Here is a 24,704-nt window from a genome sequence, read left to right on the forward strand (position 1 = left end):
CAGATTTGTTTTGTATTCATTTTCTCCTCCCTCCCTCTGTGAAATCAACGGCCTGCTAAACCCAGTTTTGAGTTCAATCTTTGAGGTTTTGAGTTCCATCCTTGAGGGGGCCATTCAGTTTCTCGCAAAGCCACCCCCTTTGTTGATTTTAATTCTGTGTAAGCCAACCCTATAAGCCATGTCGTCAGTCGCCCCTCCCTCCGTCAGGGCAACAGCAGACAATCGTTCCGCACCTTTTTTCCGTGCAGACGCCATACCACAGCAAGCATGGAGCCCGCTCAGATCACTTTGGCAATTAGGAGCACATTAAACACCACACGCATTATCCAGCAGTATATGCAGCACCAGAACCTGGCAAAGTGAAACCGAGCGAGTAGGCGATGTCAGCGCAGTGACGAGAGTGATGAGGACATGGACACAGACTTCTCTCAAAGCACGGGCCCTGGCAATGTGGGCATCATGGTTCTAATGGGGCAGGTTCATGTGGTGGAACATCGATTCTGGGCTCAGGAAACAAGCTCAGACTGGTGGGACCGCATAGTGTTGCAGGTCTGGGACAATTCCCAGTGGCTGCAAAACTTTTGCATGCGTAAGGGCACTTTCATGGAACTTTGTGACTTGGCTTTCCCCTGCCCTGAAGCGCCAGAATACCAAGATGAGAGCAGCCCTCACAGTTGAGAAGCGAGTGGCAATAGCCCTGTGGAAGCTTGCAACGCCAGACAGCTACCGGTCAGTCAGGAATCAATTTGGAGTGGCCAAATCTACTGTGGGGGCTGCTGTGATGCAAGCAGCCAACGCAATCACTGAGCTGCTGCTATCAAGGGTAGTGCCTCTGGGAAATGTGCAGTTAATAGTGGATGGCTTTGTTGCAATGGGATTCCCTAACTGTGGTGGGGCCATAGACGGAACTCATATCCCTATCTTGGCACCGGAGCACCAAGCCGACGAGTACATAAACCGCAAGAGGTACTTTTCAATAGTGCTGCAAGCACTGCTAGATCACAAGGGACATTTCACCAACATCAACGTGGGATGGCCGGGAAAGGTACATGACACTCGCATCTTCAGGAACTCTGGTCTGTTTCAAAAGCTGCAGGAAGGGACTTTATTCCCAGACCAGAAAATAACCATTGGGGATGTTGAAATACCTATAGTTATCCTTGGGGACCCAGCCTACCCCTTAATGCCATGGCTCATGAAGCCATACACAGGCAGCCTGGACGGTAGTCAGGAGCTGTTCAACTACAGGCTGAGCAAGTGCAGAATGGTGGTAGAATGTGCATTTGGACATTTAAAAGCACGCTGGCGCAGTTTACTGACTCGGTTAGACCTCAGCGAAACCACATTTTGCCTCCCCCCAGCGCGTGGCTAGCCCCCCCCCCCCCCATGGCTAACAGCAGGGAACATTTCTGGTCAGCCACAGGCAAACAGCCCAGCAGGAACGGGCACCTCTGAATGTCCCCTGAAGAAAAGCACCATATTTCAACCAGGTGACCATGAATGATATCACTCTCCTGAGGATAACACAGAGAGATAAAGAATGGATGTTGTTTGAACGCCAGCAAACATAAACTGCAATGCTTTGTTCTGCAATGATTCCCGAGTACGTGCTACTGGCCTGGAGTGGTAAAATGTCCTACCATGGTGGATGGAATAAGGCTGCCCTCCCCAGAAACCTTTTGCAAAGGCTTTGGGAGTACATCCAGGAGAGCCACGAATGCCAGGGTAAATTAATCATTAAACATGCTTGCTTTTAAACCATGTATAGTATTTTAAAAGGTACGCTCACCAGAGGTCCCTTCTCCGCCTCGCGGGTCTGGGAGGCAGCCTTGGGTGGGTTCGGGGCGTACTGGCTCCAGGTCCAGGGTGAGAAACAGTTCCTGGCTGTCTGGAAAACCGGTTTCTCTGCTGGCTTGCTGTGAGCTATCTACAACCTCCTCCTCATCATCTTCCTCGTCCCCAAAACCTGCTTCCGTGTTGCCTCCATCTTCATTGAAGGAGTCAAACAACACGGCTGGGGTAGTGGTGGCTGAATCCCCTAAAATGGCAGGCAGCTCATCATAGAAGCGGCATGTTTTGGGCTCTGACCCAAAGAGGCCATTTGCCTCTCTGGTTTTCTGGTGGGCTTGCCTCAGCTCCTTAAGTTTCACACGGCACTGCTTCTCTTCATGCCCTGGGAGATTTTGACAAAGGCTTTGGCATTTCGAAAACTGGAACGTAGTTCTGATAGCATGGATTCCTCTCCCCATACAGCGGTCGGATCCCGTACCTCCTGTTCGGTCCATGCTGGAGCTCTTTTGCGATTCTGGGACTCCATCATGGTCACCTCTGCTGATGAGCTCTGCATGGTCACCTGCAGCTTGCCATGCTGGCCAAATATGAAATTGAAATTCAAAAGTTCGTGGGCCTTTTCCTGTCTACCTGGACAGTGCATCTGAGTTGAGAGTGCTGTCCAAAGCGGTCACAATGGAGCACTCTGGGATAGCTCATGGAGGCCAATACCGTCGAATTGTGTTCACAGTACCCCAAATTCGACCCAGCAAGGCTGATTTCAGCGCTAATCCGCTTGTAGGTGGTGGAGTAAGGAAATCAATTTTGAAAGCCTTTTAAGTTGAAAAAAAGGGCTTCATCATGTGGACGGTGCAGGGTTAAATCGATTTAACGCTGCTAAATTCGACCTCAACTCCTAGTGTAGACCAGGGCTAATCAAGTCAAGAGGCCTTAACATGGGTGTAAATGTAATTTACTCTCATTTTTAAAGCTGCTTTTTAGTGCCAGAGTAATATAAGGGGATCTTAGTGTAAATGAGAATCAGGCATCCAGTATATCCCCAGTTCAGCTATCCCTAACCCACTTTAGTAGATTCCCACTCCTGCACAATACTCTAGCATTTCTAGGGAGACAGACTATTTAAAATGTAAAAACTTATCAGGATGAAAAGTTCTAAGATTTATGAAGTCATTCAGTACTTTTTCTCTGTGGGAGGAAGAAGCTTTTCAAGATTAAAACACAAATGACATTATATAGCTTTGTTTAAACTAAGATTGAAATGGTTCGGTTCTTTAGTAATAGCATGCAGAACTTTTAATCTCTAGGTGACTGTTTTAAATTCAGTCCAGGTTGCAGTGACTGAAACCTTTTGAATGGGAGCTGATGAAATGATGGTCTGTGCCCAGTAACTAGTATACAGGTGTCTAATAGACACCCTTGGTGACAGAATCAACTAAGAGCGCAAGGACTGAAAGGACGCACACTCTGAACTATTTTCACGTCCTTAGGTAAAGAAATTTAATTTCAGTTTTGATGTACACTGGGGCAGTGAACAGGATGGTCCATTCACTGTTGTATATATGTCCAATGGATATACTTCAGTTTCGGTTGTGGTCAGGGTAGCATCTTTCACCAGCACAGACTTCCTGTATAAAATATAAATGAAACCTGCTGTTGGCTGAATGGGAATATATTCACGATACCCAGGTTCCAGTGCCACCTTAGAATTCTTGGACAAGCAAAAAGACTACAAGTTATATTGCTTCTGTAGCAACTCCTACCAGCTGATTTATACAGAAGACTATTGGATGAAGCCCTGTGGCTTGTCCTCCTGAATGGAGTTTATAAACTGTGTCTATAAAGTAAAGGCAGGGCAGTGGCCAAGGCATAACTGTAGAAATTTAAAGTGGGTTAAAAATTAAGAAAGTCACACATTAAACCATTATTTAGTATCACAAGTAACCCCAAACCACTCCTGACATTTAAATTGTGTATTAGGAACATCTCAATATCAAGCTCTTATGCAATTTCTGTTTCTCTGTAAAAGGTAGAGGCCTGATGTGCCTTTGATTCCTCAAGAACCTGCTATTTGGATGGCAGCTGATGGGGTCCAGTTCTCGTCAGTTGCACAATCAACTTCCATTGATATCAGTGACTGCAGGGACGGTGGGGCCTTCCACTCTTTTGTAGGTTATTGTTGCCTTGATAAGAATTTGGCACACAGTGAGAATGAAAAGAATTTCAGGCAGGAATAGATTTATTTAATTGTTCTCCCTGGCATCATCGTTAATACACAGTAAGGACATTTAAGTGAAATAGAAGTTTTGAAATCTTCTTTTCTTTCCTGTGTTTCCCCTAAATTCAGTATCTCTCTTTCTAACACACTCTTTATCCACAAGAATGGGCTATCAGCTTGCTTTAAGACTGGATACATGTGCCACTTACAGATTGATTGACAGGAGGTGCTAGAAGAGCTGGTGGCTCAGAACCTTTCTTGGAGACTTTGTACAACACCGTCACCTTGTACTTTCTCTCTGTTGACTGACTGAATGAGGGAGACACTATGATCTGCCACACATCAGTTCAGAGCCTGCTGCCATACCAGCAGGCTATCTTTTGGAAGTTATTTAATTGGAACTTTAATTTAGATACACCAGATTTTAGGAGCCCTATCCAATAAAATTGAATTCAGCATACAAGATTTACATCCACTAGTAGCAATTTCAAGCGTGTGTGTGTGTGTGACTGAGAATGAAAGAGAGAGTCACCTCTTTTTTTCTTGTTGGTTTTAAAATGTTAAAATAAATGTTTATTTAAAACAAAAGTCTTTTCATTTATTAGCAGAACTGAAAACACTAAAAGCAAACACCAGCGTGCAGATCCCCACCAGCTTCGCCAAGAAGATTCTGATGCTGTCTGGAACGAGCTGGCATATTTCAAAAGGGAGCATAAAAAGCTATTGATTGAAAAGTGAGTTTCCTTTTTAAATGATATATTCATGGAGAAACATGGTGCTTGTTTTCTGAAGCTTTTTGTCTTTGCAGCTTGAAGGCCACACAGAGGAATTCCTTACAAAATTCCAAGATTAAACCATTATCTTCTACCAGAAACAAAAAGGAAAAAATATCAGGTTTTTTTCTTAAATCAGTGACAAGTTACAAGTTTGCTAGCACTAACAGAAAAACTGTATTACATGATCTAGGGATTGTGTTAATTAATGTGGCTCTCATCTGTTGGAGGTGTCGCTCTTCATTAGCTTGTATTTTATACACTGCCGTGCTTCATTTTTGGAATGAGGTGGTGAGGGGATAACCTAGCCAGCCATCCTTGTTTGATCTCCTTGATACATACGCAGTGCAGAATGCCTCTGCTCTCTTGGTTCCCTGCCCTGTCCTACTAATCCCAGCTGAGCTCATTATGGTGTAGCCTTGCTGCTACTCTTGGAGCCAGAGCTGTCCAAGCTAATTACTGGTAGCAGCAGAGCTGCCTGTTAAGGGTCTGGTGTGGATCTGCTAACACAGTCCTTGGTAGTGACCTGCAAAAAGCACGAGGGAGTTGCTCTCTTTCTTGCTGTGCACTGCTTGTCCTTTGGGTTTAGTGCTGATCCCTTCACACAGCTCTTTTAGCTGTAGTAAGTGTAAAACTTGGTGAAGGAAACTCTTACTTTAGAAAACATTCCGTTTGCTTCTTTGATCTCAAAATTCATAGACTATTATACTCAGCCTGGCAAAGTAAGAAAACTTCCTTTTATACTAGACAAAAGGAAGTTAGTACAACATAATTAGCATTTTCATGCTATTGAACAATTTCTTTAAGTCAAGTTGCTCGTGTTGTTTAATAATCAAGATACATAAGGAACTTTTATTCAAACTTTGAGTAGGCTTTTGCTTGTCAGTATGACGTTAATGAAAATTATTCTCCCATTTTGCCTCCATATATATCCACTCTATGGAGCTTACCATGAAGGCTAAATTAATAAATCACAGCTGTTAAAATTCTCTATCATCGGTAGGTGAGTCCATGTACAAGTGCATGTGTTCAGCTTACACGTCTTACATACAGTATTGCCAGTAGATGTACTGCATGCAGCTTTGTATTGTTAATTTTTACTGCCTGCCCTGGTGAAGTCATTCTTGTCACCTCAGCATTTTATCTTTTCCTCTTATTTCCTACTTCTATTTAGCTATTTATATCATGGCCATCACTGTGCCTGTTTATTTTATTTATTTATTTTGATTTGTATGCACCTCCACCAGAAAGGAGCACCTATCCCTTATTATAGGTGCTTTCTGACAGTTAAAGATGCAACTATATAGTTAATCTTGGTTTCAGAGTAACAGCCGTGTTAGTCTGTATTCGCAAAAAGAAAAGGAGTACTTGTGGCACCTTAGAGACTAACCAATTTATTTGAGCATTCTTCTACACATTCCACAGTATGCATCCAATGAAGTGAGCTGTAGCTCACGAAAGCTTATGCTCAAATAAATTGGTTAGTCTCTAAGGTGCCACAAGTACTCCTTTTCTTATAGTTAATCTTGTAATTCTCCTTCAACCACTAATCAGCATATCCACCACAGCCAACAATAACCTACTAGCCAAAACATGTTACAAATCTTCTCCCAAAGCCCTCGTGTCGATAGGAAAAACAAATGGCTCATGCACTGTGCATGCCCTGGAAGTGAATAAACTTGGATTATTTCAGATCAGTAGGGGAGTGAGTTCAAAACCTGAGGGGCCTTCATGGGGAATGTCCTGCCAGCTACATCCTCTCTTTTATATCAGTCTAGTTTCAGGTCAGGTGCCTCCACTGACCACACCTGTGGCAAAATGGCATAGAGAGAGAATTGGCCTCATTTCTGTTTAGGATTTATAAGTCAAAACCAACAGCTTAAATTCTGCCCGATACCTGACAGATATCCAATCTGCTGCTCTGGTTTCTGGAGAGTATGTGGTCCAGAGGAGGTTGGGGATGAGTTCCCTTGGAGAGGTTTGTTGTGATTTACTGCTAATTGGTAGGCTAGCTTTTTGGTAGTCAGTTAAAGAAGTAAACAGAAATACTTCCTACTTTCTGCATGTCATATTAAGGTTCTCATTCAGTGTTGGTTCTGATTTCATTCAACTGTACTCAAGGAAATTCCCGTTTGGAGGACTGAGTGTGCCTAAATAAGGTATTCAAGATGGGATCTTGTATAATTTTCTGATTCTGCCTGGGGTGGAGACTCATTTGCAGATTCAGATTTCTCTTTTAGCAGCTGGATAAAGAATTTATGTACACGCAGAGTTACACCAATTATCAAAATTGATTTATTTAAACTTGTGCAAAAGGTTGTATGGTCACATTAATTGACAGAATTTATCAAATTAGCTTAAGTTGATTAGAACCAGGTTTAACGTAAATCGAAGTAAGGCACTCTTAAATCCAAGTAAGAGTGTCTATATAGGGTTTTCCCATTTGCTTAACTAAATTGGTTGAAAAAGTGTTTTAAACTGATGCAACTTCTGTGTGTAGAAAAAGCAAAAGAGTGAATGTCAAAGAGGGAAAATTGTCTTCAGTGAAGACCTTTGTCCCTTTCTACTTTGGGAAATCCTTCAGTGGGGGAACAAATGACAGAACAGGCTTCAGTCTTGTACGAAGGCCTATAAATTCCAAACGCCACTCTGCAATAATCCCACAAAGGGGTGTACAGGCCTGATAAATCCCCTGCAGCATGATCCATGCCCTAAAAGTAAGACAACAGTCATGTTAGGATATGTTAGACACATCACTGAAGTCAGGAAGGTAGCTTCTTTCTTAGGGCCTGGACCAAAGCCTACTGAAGTCAATGGAAAGGTTCCCATAGACTTCAGTGGGCTTTGGATCAGGCCCTTACTTTGTAAAGTTTCCTCCTTATTAGAGTCAGTGTCTGATGATTCCATTGTAATGGGAGTTGCTGAATTTTCATCTCATTTGAAAATTGGGCATTTATTCATGCCAACAAGTAAGCACGTAGCAGCTGAATTTTAGGCACCTGTTTTTTAAAGTCTTGGCCAAAGTGTTTAAACACAAGGGTTTTTTCCCCCTGGATTTATGAGGTGCAGAATACTCGAGGCAGAGAATGTTGATCACTATTGAATATATATGTTGATCTCTTATAAAGCCATCTCTAAGGCTGAGGTGAATTATGAATTTTTTTCATTTTTCTTCCTGAAATCTATTATGCTAACATACTTTCCTTGGTAATACAAACTATCCTGAGACAATTTTACAGATGCAATATTTGCTGTCCTAATCTTATAAAACAAGACATACATTGTTTCTGCATGCCTGTTAATCCAGTATTTGGACTGTTGTCCCATGTATATTGTTATACCTGCATTAGTTGTAAAAATATATCATGGCTGTCACTGTGCCTACAGGATGCATGTTTTATTCTGCGTTTCGTAAAGAATAGGGTATGTTTTTTGTGCTATCTATGTACTTATTATTAATAATGGAGTAGGTTTTCAAAGACACTGCCTGTAAGGGCCATTGAACTTAATAGGAGTTACAGACATAAGTGCTTTTTGTGCCTTTGAATGCCTACTCCAACATTAATTACAATTTATTACTAGATTTTATAGTTAGTAAAATCAATAATCATGGGACTGCACTGTTGGTTCAGGTTCTCTCTGCATGTATTTCTCCAATAGTGAATATCTCCTTCTTAACCCTTTTCCTCTGGAGAGGTGGGGATTCTTGCACTGTTACTGTAATTGGCCTCTATCCTAACAGGAGAAAAGAAGAATTCTCAGTGTACACAGAAAATATTTTCATTGACAATTGTATTTGTTTTTCTCTGTCATTTTCAAAAACCACTATTCACTTTCTGCCAAGATACAGTACATTATTTCAGACATCAAATTGTGTATCAGATGTGGATGGAGAGCCACATTTTACAATTCATGCTTTATAAAACCTCTTCCTTTTCATCCTCCGGGATAAAAAATTGTATTGGTCCAAGATCTGGGAGTTAGTGTATTGAGACCTGGATCAGTTTCACAAAAGCACCACTAGTCCAATTGAACAATGACAGGTTTTATGCCTGGTGTCCTGTAAACTACCAAGGCTAGAAACAAATGCACATTCTCCTTGAAAAGCCAGGAATCCTAGCGATATCGGGTGCTAAACTCTTTTCAGAACTGAAGGGACAGGAGAAGAAACAAAAAATATGGCAGTTGGAATAACCTGACTTTAAAGGATGCCAGTCATCTAAATTATTGAAATATATTTTCATTATTTTTCTTGTTATTGAACGTTAATTTCATAACATTTCATTAGTACTATAAAAGTTAACTGGCCAAATCAAGTCAATGGAGTTACCGGTAGGATGAATAATTCCCCTTATTTGTTCTGTGTTTGATGGTGCTGTGGTCGCTATCCCACATGACGTGTGCGGTACTCTTCAAATATTATATTGCTGTTGACATCAAAAGCAATTCTCATTTCCATATTCAGGATCTACATGAGCCCAATAAAGTGAAGCAGAGACTATATGGGATTTCATCACTCCCACCCCCAAGTCAAATAGCACAGTATTCAAATGGCCTTTCAAACTTCACTGGGGAGAATGAACCATAGTGCCAGTACAAAAATTAGCTTTTATTTTAGTTGCATAAAACAGCTGAAAAACTTGAGAAAGTTAATATTCAGTACAAGTAATCACTACTTACACTGGCACAACTTGTGTTACTCAGTGTGAATAATGGCTGCAGAATCTGGCTTAAAAATCAGTAGCAATAAAATTAGTTTTGCTTTCGTAAAGTTACTTTTTCTGGTTTTTCCTTCTGTTTGAGTCCAAATATAGCAGCTAGGCAACTTGTAGCTGAGGACGATTGGTGCTCAACAACAAAAACAATTTTTAAAAATTATCTGGCAAGATACCCATTGGTCAAAAAAAGTTACAATTACATTGAATTCAGAGTGAAATTTTTAAAAGTACTGAACTCACTTAGGATCTTAAATCCCATTGAAAGTAACTTAGCCATTTTTGAATATTTTACTCCAATAGCTCATTTTTACCAATAATATACAGTAGTTATATACTTTTTGAAATAAATTGCCAGTTAGATTTCAGCAATAAGCTGTATCTGCTAACTGGTGCAGATATGTTACTATTTTGTGCTGAGAGTGATCTGGCAGGGCTGATAGGATTAATGACCTATGTCACATTATTAAGCCTTTCTCTGGCACTCTTGTCACAAGTTTCCACCAGATCTTGCAATTACTTTTTAAGTCCTGGTTACCAGACAGAATGTGGGCTCAATCTGTATTTTGAAGCATTTTACCTTAGTGTTTCTCTTACTTTACCCAGACTCTCTTGGTGCAATGATATGGGATTAGCCAGTCTGCTGATTTTTGTTACGACTATATAGTCCTGTTAAGTCCCCATAAACAGCCTTAATAGGGTTTTAGTTCTGCTTCAGATCTGAAGAGGCAGGAGTTTCCGTTGAAAAATAGTATGTGGTCATGTAATTAAAGGCTGTATCATAATACACAGGCACAAAGAGACTGAATTAAGTGTGCAAAGGAAACCTGAATTCTGACATTGCTGTGGGCAAGACTAGGTACCAGGAAAGTGGTTTAACTAGGCCAAAACTTTATTATCATATCTGGAAAACTATCTGGCAATAACTCAGCAAGTGCAAGGCAATCTATTTCTTGTAAACCGTGCCACATGGGCGAGAGGCTGCCTTAAGTGAAGAGGCTGTCATAAGTGGATAGCCTCTCCAGAGCTGGGATGGCATAGTAGTTACCAGCGGTAGCTTTTACCAGGTAAAATCATGTTTTTTATTGCTTTGGGAAAAACTAGTTGCAGTTTAAGGCATTTTCTATTTTAAAAACTGGATAATTAATGCACACCACATTATACTTAGTTTTAGGTACATATTCAGACTGTAGTTACATAAGGCAGTTGATTTATAGATTAATTTAGGGTTGTGCAAATAAAGTAAAACTGCAGTGAGTGCAATACTAATGTATGTAATTATAATATTGAACATTGGAATTTCTGTGTGCATTTTGGTTTCATATTTTCTCAAGAAAATTGTACGTCATGACTTATGTTTCAGTTTTCAGTAGTATATAAATAAATGTCAAATACATTCCATCATATGAAAACATCAGTAATGCAGAGTTGTAGGCTTGAAGCGTGCGGAGTTGCAGACTACCACTCCATTTGGCCATGCAGCATTCCGTAGCAGAAGATCAACTTTGAACTGGTAGATAAACTGAGCCGATTCACCAGTTTTGAATGGATGTATCCAAAGTTTGAAAAGATTCATTCTGTGCTTGCTGAACTTGCTGGATATTGATGCAATTATTTCCACCAGTTTCCTGATTTAAAATGGGTTTAATCCAGTATTTACCAGCAGCCTGTCCTAAACTAATTTTTCCCAGAAAATTGCCAGCCTTGGTCCAGAGTCTATTAATTTCACTGTGCTGCTGATGGTTAGGCAAAAAACAAACACACAAAAAAACAGGGGGAAGAAATACTGGAGGCTTCTGTCTGCAGACTCAGGAAGACAGCACAGTGTCAGTTTACACTGGGTTCTTGATTTTTTTGAAGGGCTAAAAACACTGAGAGGGAGAAATAATTCTCTCTAGAGCCATATGCAGAAGAAGACCCTCACTGCATGGATCTTCCTATTCTGTGTGGGTGTGTGGGCTAGTAAATGCCTCAAGCACATGTTCCCTGCCTTGAACCTTACATTCTGTCCTCCACCTAAAGGGAATATAGTTCCAGGTTGGATTATCTTCTCTTTCTCTCTCTGTCCCCCCCGCACCCACCCACACTGTTTAGACATTTTTGATATATAAATTGATATATAAATTCAAGTATACTTTTCAAAAAAGGAAAAATGGTACAAATTTTTGGTACAAAGAATAAACATATAATTAAGGCTGTAAGAAAATCATGGGCTGGATTTTCTTGCAGGAACTGCAATCTTCAGTACTCACCACACTTTTCCACAATGCTGCTCTCTCAAATTTAGCTTGGCAGCCCATACATCATGACCAGGTAGGGGCATAGGCGGATGAGGAAAGAAAGAAGATTGGTTACCTGATGGAATTCTAGGCATCAAATTCCATCTTCTGTCTTCCTTTTGTAAGCTGCAATTTATGCTGTATGTTTATGCTGTTTGAATCCTTAATTGTTGGCATGTCTTTGATTTCCCAGCAACTATTAATATAAAATTTAACACCCGCAACTAACTACTGACAACCATAGGACTATTCTCTTTGTTCATTGTGTGACTAGACAGTGGGGTGGGGAAGGGGTCAGAGAGGCAATTTTTGTCATCACTCTCTGCTGGATAGACGTTATAAATCAGACAGGCTTCACTTAGGACCAGTAGATATCACTTCCTGCTATTTTTATCCATCCAGTAAGTGAATGGGTCTGGAAATAAGAATGATAGACATATGTTTCTAGATCATGAATCTAAGAAATGAAGATTGACAGATTAGAGAATCTGTATAGTTAAATACCAGATTTCCTCGGCCAAGTAGGACTGCAATTTTTTGTGTAAACTGTGGTTTAAAATCTTCTTCCTCTAAATTAATTCCAAAAAAATCATCCTGGATAGTTTGAAAGTGCCCAAAATGTAAGTACTGCTGATATTTTTGCTTTACTCTTTCTTTTGTTAGCACTATTCCCAAACATATGCAATGTCTTTTGCTCTCTCTCACAGTCTAAATCAAACACCCGCTCCAAGGTTTGCTCTTACCTCCCAAGGCTGTTAGCTGACACACAAATATACAGACACACTATTTGCAGGCAAATATTCCTGAATCATAGCATTGTAGGAACAAAGCTATTTTTGGGGGGGGTCAAAATACTATTTGATTCTTGAAAAGTCAGATCAGGTTCAGGCCTACCTCAGATCATATGGTCAGATCATATGGTCCTAACAACTTTTTGGTACAAGAAAAATTCAAAACAAGCATACTGATGTGTCAACCCTGCACATCCTACTTTGTGATACCTGTTCAAAGATTTTAAGGATGAATTTTTTCTCTGTTGTATCTAGGCCCATTGAAATGAGTGGAGTTAGTCCTGCTGTACTCCAGTGCAATGGAGTAGAGTTTTCCCTTATCAGAAGACTCATTAGCAGGTAGTAGCCGTTGCTTCTCCCCAGTCAGTGAAGGAGCTTGCATCATTGGACTGCAATCCTCCTGCAGAGAGATGTTTACGAAAGATTGTGATTTGGAGACACTCCCTCAGAAGGGACAGTGTTGTGAATGTGGGAATTTGGAGATGTGCTCGTTAGGCAGGGGTTGGGAACACCGCATGGCTGTGTGCAGCAGTTCACCAGAGATGCTTTCCAGTTTGTTTTATTAAAGTTTTATTCCTTTCTTATTCGCTGGTTTATTTAGTGAACCCCAAGATTGTTACACCTCCTACCTCTTGTTCCATGAAACAAGATAGTGCTTTTTACTTTATCCAATCTTCCTTATAAAAAGTCTTAATTAGGATGCTCCCCTCCCCCACCATCTGACCTAAGATGTCGGTGTGGATGGAAATTCTCTGGCACACTTTTGACATCCAGAGGGCCCTCAAGGCCTACTTGTTCTGGATGCAACATCTTAAAAAGTCCCATTCCCTCTTCATTCTCTAATAAGGTCCCCACTAAGAGATTAAAAAACCGCTTCAGCCATCCTTTTCTGCACTGACCTTTTCCTGCATTTGGCTCACCTTGCATCTCGGCAATCCTTCCTTGCCCAATCAAATTTAAGGCTAATTTCCTTAGAGTCGTGGCCACTTCTGAGGTTGAGAGAGGAGAAGCCTTCCTGATTGAATTCAGCTAGGCAGCCATCTGAGCTCTGGCAACACCTTCTCCAGGTATTACCACTGGATCTGTTCGTACCAAAGGATGTAGTGTTTGTGGATGATTTAATTGGGGATTGGTCCTGCTTTGAGCAGGGGGTTGGACTAGATGACCTCCTGAGGTCCCTTCCAACCCTGATATTCTATGATTCTATGAAGAGTGCTCCAAGGAGTCATCTGCTGCAGCCTTAAGGGTGCAATCCTTGGGGAAAGAATTGGCATTCTCTTGGCAAGATACTCCTTCCTGAAGTTACTGTCTAGTCAGTTCATGTCTGACATACTATACTTAATACATCCAAATCAAGTGAGCTTTCACAAAAGGTTCCTGGTTGACACTATTTATTTTTTATCTGTTTCTCTTAATTGCAAATAAGAATGTTTCTCCCTAACTGTTTGAGGTACCCTGAAGTCAATTATAAAGATCACAATAATAACAAACTTAAAATATATAAAAATACAGAAAGCTCAACCCCATAATAAAAATAAATGAGTCAAATCAACAGTGCAGATGAGTACCCCATCATGCCGTAGAACCCCAATTTCTCTTGCTATCCTCCTGGCCAAACACCTGGGAAAATGGATAGGCTTTGCATTGTGCCCTGAAGGTCAACAATTTTAGAGTCTTTCAAAGAATGTCTGTACACAAACTTCTGAGTTGAATTAGTTTGCTGAATGCAACTTTCTGATTGGACACTGAAGAAAAGGTTAGACCAGATAGAACAGTTGTACTTGTCCAGCTATGGAAAAGGGAGGATTCAGTCAGTTCTATTTCCTAAAAAAATTTAAAAAGACTGTACACTAATCTAAGGGCAGTGGTGGAAAGTAACATCCTTTGCTTGGATGGTTTTAAAATGCACACCAGAGATTCTTGCTCTCACCACCTTTTTTTTTTTTAATTGGTGTGTAAGATTGTGTAAGGAGTTTCTTCTTGTCCTACCCTGTTACTTGATGCTGGAATTCTGCAGGGAGCTGCAGGTAAATGATTGCTGTCTCACTGGGGCAGGTGTTGCTCGTTTACCCTGCTGGAGATGTGGTGGTAGCCCTCTGACAGTAAGAGTTAGCGTCTGGAACAGTCAAGTCCTGAGGGACAGAGCCCTCGAAGCTCTGGCTGGGGTTTATGTAGTTATTTTGAAATGATCTTTTTTTTTGTTAATATAACAAAACCCCAGCAAGTGCATATCTTTTGTTTGGAGTGGTGTGGGGGCTCCACATGGTATCTTTATAATTTACAGAGAATTTAAAATGATGAATATTACAAAATTTTGTTCTTTCAATAAAGCATGTTATGCCCAAGCTCTGGTTATATTCAGGTGGTATGAGCACCTATGTATCCTAATAATTTGATAAGTAAACAACTATATGTTGTAGATGATTTAGTGCTGATGTGCAGCTATTTGTTAGAACAAGTCAGGAGTACATCAGTTGAAAAACTGGTGCTATAGCTCTCTTTTTTTCCTGTGTTACCTCTTATAATGCCCTGAAAGAATTAAGTATTGGGGTATTTGGAAAATAACCTAATGTAAAGGAAAATTCAGAATGGTGTATGACAGTGGAAACCATTGTGAAACTATCGTGTGTCAAGATCAGTATCTTTGCAAATGAACACAATGTCCAGCATAAATTATTAGTGTAAGTAGAATTAATATTGTTTGGTTTCAAAATTGCTCAGCAATACTGTGGCACAGTTGGAAGAAATAAATGAAGAAGAGGTACATGCAGCGACATGCGTTGTGCTTCCTTACCCCTCTTAATGCCCTTATGACTTACGTTGCAACAGAGAAGGATGACTTTCATCCAGTTATTGATAGTAATCAAAATGTGTTGATGTTGCATGCAGGATATTTGTCTGCAGAATATAGTATAGTGGCAGGGCTCTACTGTTGATCTACCTTGTTAGCAGGTGTTGGAAGCCTGTGGGGAACTGCTGATGGATTCCTGCTGACTCATTGCACTAGGCAGGACTCATTAACTTCACTTTGGCTATAAGGGAGATGGAAGTGACTTTCTGAGCATATAAAATCTAGGTTCTAGGCCCTTGGGGAGAATGCTAAAAGGAACCAAGCCTGGGGAGAAGGTTTGAGCTGGAATTTGTGATTAGTTTCTTTGTAACTGAAACCAAAATCTAAGAAATGGGTGTGTGGAGTGTATTTTAAAGCCTCCCCAACCTTTAACTTTGTTCCCAAAATAGTTAAGAAAACATTTGTATCACATAGATGGAGCCACAAGACGATTATGGTCAGATTCTGCCACCCTCACTAAAGTTGAATTGTACCATGCTCTTTGAGAATTCCCATTTATTTCAGTGGAACTACTACCAATAAGCTTCAGGGTGGAATTCAGTGGGTCAGTTTTAACCTATAAAGTCTTAAATGGTTTGGGAGCTAATTACCTGGGAGGTCATTTCTCTCCCCCATGATACAATACCATAGTTGAAAACAGCAGAGGTGCTAAAGCTGGAGTTCTCTCACTGTAAAAGAGGGGGAGCTGCTAGCAGGGAGTTCTCTGGAAGGGAGCTACCAGAACCCATATTTGTTAACCTTCCAGGCATGCTGCAAAACCCATCTTTTCCTTCTCTTTGTTCAAGCTGTTGAAGAGGGGATGGACTGAGTGAGACAAGTATGTCTGGAGCAGTCCTTGTGTTTATAATGAGGTTTTTAATTTTAGGGAATAAGTGCCCAGAGAACTGGATGAGCTCCTGTAGCTGTGTTTTTAAATTTAGAAATAATAAATAATAATTGCACAGTAAGGTATTCTTCAATGTGAGTAAAACTGGTAGAATTTAGCCAGAAAGTGTTTGGGGATGCCCTTTCAGGGATGAAATGAAAACTTTTGAGAGACTCCAGGCTGACTTACAGACTACATCCAGACTATTTCTGAAGATATGTAGGGTTACAAAGCTGCCTAGAAGATGAGCATTTGTGCAGAAGTTAAAAAGAAGTACTGTAAGTATAAATGTATAGTTGGGTATATTCAGAAACTGGAGTGCATGGTTGTATGTTGATTATCTCTGCATCAGTGGTGCCATTTTAAAAAGTAACTTTCACTCAAAGCTCTCCAGGGCTATAGAACTGAAAGCTGCTGCTTCTCCTAGGCCCATAGTGACTGTCACCTGCGAGAGATAAAAGCAAAATGTGAAGACGGGTTTTTAAGGACAAAAGCTATAATTCAAGATGGTGGATCACAATAACTATATCTGTGATTGGTGGCTCTTTTCTGAAGTGATTATGCGCTGATGGCTCTGATTTGTGTTATGATGCTTGTCATCTCAAAATGACTAAGCTCACACATTGGTCAAATGCTATGCTGAAGTTTCCAGGTCCAAAAGGATTTTGTATTAATGCTTTAGATCATTGGCTTTTGAATAATTTGAGTGTTGTGCCACCTTACCCAGACAATGGTGACTGGAGGGTTTTTTGCTATTATTGTAATTGTGGTGGTTTTTTTGTTTTTGTTTTGTTTTATTTTGTTTTGTATTTTTTTACAAATAACAATTCAGCGAAAGAGTGAAAATTTTTGGGACAAGAAGTAGCACTGTTTTCTTAGTTTCCTGTGCCTTAGTCAGTTATGGAGAATTGCAGGAATTAAGGAGTTATTGCACCAAAACATGAGAAAGCAGAGAGGGAATGAATGTCTTGGGTCATCATCAGTCGTTTAGGAGAACAGTGATAAGTGAGACAATTGCAAAATTAGCACCCACTGATACTCATACATGTCCACTGGAATCCCTTGTAGGTGGCAAAAGTTGTGGCCACATGGAGCAGCATTCCGCATGACTAAATGGAGCTCAGTGTTTCCAGCCATGATAAACAAAGGAAAAGAAATGAAAACATTTTCTGCTGAACATTTATAGTAGACGTACTTTTCTGAGCCCATTCAGCTTTACCCTGTAGATCTTTTGGCCCATGGAATTCAAAAGTCAAGTCTCACTTCTGGTCTGTCTTAGCACAACTAGCAAGTAAAATACCTTAATAATGTTATTAATATTATTAATCCTATTTAAGGTTTTGTATACTCTGAGGCACTTTAGACCTGAATTATGCTACAAGAGCCCCAGAATGATTCAGCTCTTCATACATCCACATCCTTGAGTCCTGTCCACTCATAACAGTATTCCTTGTATTGTTTTGTTCCAATATTCTTTCTCTGCATCCAAAAATGTTAAATTTTTAAATGCTGCAAACTTGTTATCTTTAACTGTGCATAGTGAGAAGCTAGAAGTTTTGACAACACTTAAAGAGAGGTGATTTTGCTTTTTGGTACTGAGGAAGGCAATTCCTTCCTTCCCTTTTTCGGAGAAGAGTAGAAATAACACTAAATTTGTGGGGGGTGGAGGGACTGGCATTGAGGGAAGTCTTTATTAGAATTAACTGTAAAATACCTGCTAAAGAAGCTGAATGAGAGTCTTGAAACCAGACACTGGTTGGAAGGCCCCTGTGGCAGTTGGAAATCTTTTTCTAATCTTATTTTGCTATGAAAATCAGCTAGTCATACATTATATTCTCTGATTCATGGAAATATTTAACTCACCTAATAGGCTTGATATGCAAGCTGTTGGACAAATGTATGTATGCGATATGCCTATCACTACTGGATCTATGTAAATGTAACTGTCAGCTTTACTTTACAGAATCAACTGAATGTTATTTTTAAAAAATTATTATACCATCCAGGCATCTTGGATAACAGTCGTTCTCTCTAGAAGGGCCCAGTCTAACTGCCATTGACTTTAGTGGGAATCTTTCAGTTGATTTTGGTGGCAGTTGGATTGGGCCCCATGGTAGTTTCTAGTACCATGCATGGTTGTGCTTAGCAGTATCCTTCTCACCAAGGTTGTGTGCATACAATCATGACAATACTAATTGCTTTAAAAAGTGCTTTGAGAGATACTTCACATATGAAATTGCTTTATAAAACTAAATTCTGTTCTGTTCTGATGTGTTCATGTTAAATACTTGAGGGCATTTTTCAATATTTCTGAACCTGAGTGAGGCATCCATCTTGGGTAGAACATAATTAATAGCATATTTCCTTTCCAAATAATGTTTTAGCATAGTAAAACTGTAAAAGGGTAAAAGGAAATTAAAATAACTAGTAAATAGATCTGTGATCACAGCAGAAACTAAAATTTTGGCACATTTCAAAACCCGTTTATATTATATTCAGGTAAACAAAACCTGATAGAACCTTGTCCATGTGAAGATCACATGTAGTGTGACAGGGTCGGGCCAGATGGCTACAGGAGAGTAATAGAAGACAGATATATTAGCCCCAGGCTAAGTAGATCCCTTTTCCCTGGATAAAGTAACAGGGAAGGTTCCAGAACAATCAGGAACCTTCTGGAGACAATTAAGACAGGCTGATTAGAACACCTGCAGCCAATCAAGAAGCTGCTAGAATCAATTAAGGCAGGCTAATCAGGGCACCTGGGTTTTAAAAAGGAGCTCACTTTAGTTTGTGGTTTGCGTGTGAGGAGCTGGGAGAAAGAGGCACTAGGAGCTGAGAATGAGAAAGCGGACTGTTGGAGGATTGAGGTGTACAAGCATTATCAGACACCAGGAGGAAGGTCCTATGGTGAGGATAAAGAAGGTGTTGTGAGGAGGCCATGGGGAAGTAGCCCAGGGAGTTTTAGCTGTCGCACAGCTGTTCCAGGAGGCACTCTAGACAGCTGCATTCCACAGGGCCCTGGGCTGGAACCCGGAGTAGAGGGCGGGCCCGGGTTCCCCCCAAACTTCCCAACTCCTGGTCAGACACAGGAGGAGTTGACCTGGACTGTGGGTTCAGAAAAACGGCCAAGCTGAGGGCTGCCGTGAAGCTCCAAGGCGAGCAAATCCGCCAATAAGCGCAAGACCCAGCAAGGTAGAGCAGGAACTTTGTCACAGTAGTTATAGTCTGAGCAATTATTAATTAGCTCCAGCATATCACAGCTTTTAAAATGGTTCACCTGCTGAGTATTATCATTAGAGATATGATTGTGGACTTTGAATTTAATGAAATTTAACGAAGTTTAGCAGAATGGTTACTTATTTTCTTTTCATCTAGGTTACTAATGGGTATTGCTAGTAATGAATCTCCTTTGCCTAAGGTCTATCATGGATAGAGAGACAAGATATTTTATGCATACCCTCAGAGACTGTACTATGCAATTTTGTATTAATTTTTTTAAAAAATTCAAATGATAATTTATATTCAGTTCTCCTTTGCCTGTTTATTTCAGTCAGTTTTGAGTGGTTAGGATTATATCTGCAGATTTTTGAAACTTGAATGCCCTTACAGGTCTCATTTACTCAGTATGTCAATCTACAGTACTTTATAATTTGTTAAAATAGTTCACAGTATTTAATATTCATTAGCACAGAACCTGTACAATTTTTATGTCTTGTAATAGTCTTTGTCCTGGAGGTTTAACTTTTTAAAACCATGTTGAGTAATGTTATACACTACATAACACAAATATAACAGTGACTTTAAAATGTAACAGCAACCTTAACTGTTTTAAGAGAACAGTAGCTACAAATGTATGAATTTACCCCAGGCCCATAACCTGGGAGTCATCTTTGACTCTTTCCTTTCCCGTTCCCCTTGGACATAGCTGCACATCCCAGCTATGTCCAATCTAGCCATTTCTTCCTCCATAACTTTTCTAAGATCCAAGCTCTTTTTAACCACACAGTGAAAACTCTTTTCCAGGTCCACATTTCTCATCTTGATCACAGAAACCTCTCCAGCCTCCCCGATAACTGCTTTGCCACTTCTAGTAATGTATTTAAAACCCAGTCATCTTCCTTGCTTGATCTTCTGTGGCACTCCACGCTTTGAAGCCCTCCACTGGCTCCCCCTTTTCTGCTGTATCAAGTTCAAACTTCATGTGCTCTCCTGCAAGACTTCTCACAGCTCTTCCCTCCCTATTTATCTGCTCTTTTCTTTTACCAGCTCATCCCCCACCATCCATTTTGCACAGCTTTTCATGTTCTTGCATCGCTTCTCTGCTCCTCTTAGCAGCCACATTTGTGCCTTCTTTTATGCTCCTTCCTTTACATGTAATAGTATCTCCAATTTCATCTCTAAGGTTGTTGCCTTCTCTTCCTTCAAATTCCTCTTCAGTCAGATATAGTTAAAAACCTTTAGGTGCCACCACAAGATAAAATAATAAATAAGAATAAGAATATTAAACGCCATGTGTTAAAGCTGTGCAATTTAAATAAAAAAGGTAGGAACTGGGAGAAGTTAGGGTTCCTAGAGCAACGTTAACTCTGCCGTATTGAGGATCCTGTGTATTTTCTGGCATGGCATATATTTAACAATTGACACAGAAACATAGAAAAGACTGGAAAATAGTACATATGTGCAATATGGCCAAATTAACACTGTCATGAGAAGCTTAAAACTGAACTAAAAAGTCAAGAAACAAATTCCCTTTTACTACTACTATTTTATGAAGTATAAAATAGACTATCTCAAAGATTTTTAAAATAATTTTTCTTTTGCCCTTTTGAATATTAATGCTATCAGGTTTTCATGTTTCTGAATATGCAATATGATAGGATGGCTTATATAGTGATGCCATACAAGGATGTAACTTGAGCTGCAGTTCTTCCCATCGACTGACAGGTGAGGGGATTCTGGTGATCAACAGTGTAAAAATGGCATCTCTTTTTCCTTCAGTTGTTCACAGTCTGGTGTGACAGAAGGAGGATTGGTATTGTCATCAAAGGAGAAAAGTTAGAAATTTACTGGGTTGGTCTTTTGTTTTCTTTTAGTTTTTATTTAATTAAAGCTTAGAATTTGTGGAATATTGCAGAAATATAGCGAAATTTGTGGAAAGATCGTAAAGTTGTGGAACCCATGATTTTATTGCCACAATAAGAATGGGCCTAAAATTTGTGTAATATTCAAAACCAACAGTTCTTTTGGAATATGTTCAGCTTTGATCATTTTTTTACTGGTGGCTAGAAGCTGGAGGAGGCATATGCTGATGTTAAGAGCTCTTCTTCCACATTTCAAACCAGAATCAGGTGGCATTCGTGCAGAAAAATTCTTCAGAGAGACTTCCTTCCCACTGTAAAGGGGCAACCTCTCCGCTTCCGTTAGTGTTGTGGATCTTTTGAGAGTCTACAAACACCCTGCTATTTGCTCACCACTTGTTCAGTGAAACAGAAGATTTCCACACACACAAAACTGCCTTTGAGATAGTATCAAAACCCAATTTGGTTCTCTATTCCAGGGTTTGATTTCTTAATTGAAAATATATCAAACAATCCAATATTTCTATGTTTATAGTTGTCTATGATAGCCACAGCATGTATTAGCTTCTCTTCCAAAATAACATTGGGATCTCTTATTCACAATATCTGAGCTTTGAGGCTGCCTTCTTTTCTCTGTGGTTACAGTAGATTAGTGTTCTGAATTATCCCACAGCTTATTTTTGATTCTGGAGTGAAAAGATTGCAGAGGGGAGGGGAAGTGCCTCATGTCACTAGAATCACTTTGGTCAATCTAGAATCAATGTGGATGGGCTTTGAAGAGACTGCTATCCAGGCTTCACTGGAGTACGGTTGCTATGACATGGAGCCTTGAAAAGGGGACCAATGGGGGGTAGTTTGACAGAAGATCCTGCATTGAGAAAATAATATATGAACATTTCTTTAGAGCTCTACTTATTAGCATTTTTTACAGAGGGAGGAGGAGGAGAGGAGGATATAGTTGTGCTTACATATTACATTTGCAAGCATGTTAAAAAGCATTTGTTTAGACCTCTTACAAAGACTTTGGGTCCGGAAATATTTTAAACTTTGCAACAATTTTCTACTACTAAGTTTTGGAACAACTGGCATAGAGGCCAGGGGAGCTGCTTCATTTTAAGTCTTGTTCTTCTCATGGCAATGATTCCTGTCTACTCTGTATAGCTAAAGGCCTCATAAATGATGGTGGAAAGGTATTTGTCTGCAAACAGTCATGATAAAAAGATACACCATTAACTGTATTTGCTTCCATGTCATTCTCATTTTCTGATATTCAATACTGAGTGTATTGTATACCAGGGATGTAAAGACTATCCATCAGTAGTTTTTTTCTATTATTTTTACCATTTGCCATAAAATCGATCACTAAGCAAATAGAAAAGTTTGAAAATGTGACATTCATAGGGGAATATTGTATTTATTCAGTCTTTTCCAGGAGCTAAAGCTAAGCAGAAATGATTATGACAACAGTCTGTATTTTCAGATAATTTAAACATTTGGAAATCTGTTCTATGCCAACTGAATGGAGATATGATTTGTGCCTCCCTACACTCGTGGCCCTAAGTGTATGAACAAGATAATCATGGGCACTAGAACTGGAAAAGGCCTATTATTTAATTTAAACCATTCCCTTGCCAGTGTGGGAGTGATCCTTGAATACATCTTCTGAATGCTTTTTACATTATATAGAAATACAGTTTTACCTCTACTTCATTCCCGTCTTTCACTAATTAAGCATGTAGGCCCTGATGAAAGCATCTAGGCATGTACTTAACTTTAAGCACATGAGTAATCTCATTAGTTTCAATGAGACTGCACAGGTGCCTAAAAGCTATGCTAGATAGGGACTTCAAAATTTATCAAGCACAAACTATGCCTTTCTTTATCCCCTTCAGTCCTCTCTTATTCATTTACTTCTATTTTGCCAATCCCTGAAACTATCTTTCATGCCACGCCCGTCTGCTGCAATCCCCCTTTAAAAACCTCCTAGTATTCTGCACCTCCACTTCATACCCTGTATGTGTGCATACATGGGCCTATATACATAGATGGGCCAAATTTTCATTAATGCTAAAGCCCCTTTACTTTGTCAAAGTGTCATAAAGGGGTTTCAGCATAAATGAAAATGTGGTCCCCATATGAATGCATGTACTTATCGGGGAGGAGCTGAAACCACTAATGTACATATAATTACAAAATCTATATCTGAGTTTTGTGAATTTACTGGCTATTGTGTTATATCAGTTTTTACTTACAGTAGCACGTATGAAAGTATCTACATTCTAAAACAATAGCATCTGTATTTAAATCATATATGTTGCCTTGCCAGTAATATTTATTTTGATATGTTTTTCATTTAATTTTGTTTCATATTTTTATTAGGATGTGTTTGGCTGTTTTTCTGTTCCTTCTTATTTGCCTATGCTATTTTGTAGGCTGAATCTTGAAGAAGAATTAGATCAGATGAAAGTATGTAGATCTATGGATAAGGCTACAATACAAGAACTGAATCTGTGTCTGCAACAAGAAAGGGAAGGTAAAAAATTTGTAGAATTATATAATATTTTATTAGACAGAAAATATTTTATTTGATGGGTTTTCTTTTCTCACAATAATATGTTTTTTTAATTTCTAATTTGGAATTCTGCCGACACATACATTCATTTTTTTAAATGTGCAGTTACTCTTTTTTAGCTCTCTACATGATTCATAAACTAGTAATCATTCATCCTAAAAGGAAATAGTTTTCCAAAACTTTGTATCTTGAAAATTCAAGATGACTGGTGCAGTGTCCAGACCCAAATTCTATAAAATCTGCAATATAAGATTCTGAATTTTTATAGCATCCCCAATAACCAAATAAATTTGGACATTAACCAAAATGGCGAAACATGTGAAAATGATTCCCACAAGATTGCTTCTATTTCTGTATCTTTGCCACCTCACTGCTCCTATCCTCATGCACCTCCTTTCACCCTCTGCTTTACTTGAAATGTCTGGGGACTACACTGAGGTTCAAGAGAACTCTTTTCAGTCCGACCAGGCACTGCTTTTCTAGAAGGTTCCTGAAGCTCAGCAGAACCTGTTGGGATATCTCACAGGTCTCAATGTGAAGAATCCCCATTGTTGGGGAACTGCAGTATTGGTGAGTAGCCTTATCCTTTTTGTCTGCTGTTGGCTGCTTTCCATTTCTATTTCTGCAGAAGTGTTGGCCAGGTTGGTAAAACAAAATAAAGTAAAAATTTTTTAAAAGCATATATTTTACAGCCAGGCACCCAGTTCCAAAAAAATCTGTGAAAGCATCCAGCTGCTAAAAATGGCAAGTGGCTGGATTCTCACCTGTTGCTAT

General features: G+C 39.6%; 1 protein-coding gene across 3 annotated transcripts in view; it reads left to right on the top strand.

The window, feature by feature from the left end:
• The window catches only part of CNTLN (centlein), a 276,250-nt gene that overhangs the window by 148,934 nt on the left and 102,612 nt on the right, over positions 1-24,704 (top strand). For 2 of the 3 annotated variants that reach the window (XM_074953434.1, XM_074953437.1), the window contains 2 exons: positions 4,612-4,740; positions 23,791-23,891. In XM_074953434.1, coding sequence (XP_074809535.1) covers positions 4,612-4,740; positions 23,791-23,891 — 230 coding nt within the window. The remainder of the gene's footprint in view (positions 1-4,611; positions 4,741-23,790; positions 23,892-24,704) is intronic. The other variant, XM_074953436.1, reaches the window with a different exon arrangement.

Source organism: Natator depressus, chromosome 5, assembly GCF_965152275.1.
Source record: "Natator depressus isolate rNatDep1 chromosome 5, rNatDep2.hap1, whole genome shotgun sequence".
Taxonomy (NCBI): domain Eukaryota; kingdom Metazoa; phylum Chordata; order Testudines; family Cheloniidae; genus Natator; species Natator depressus.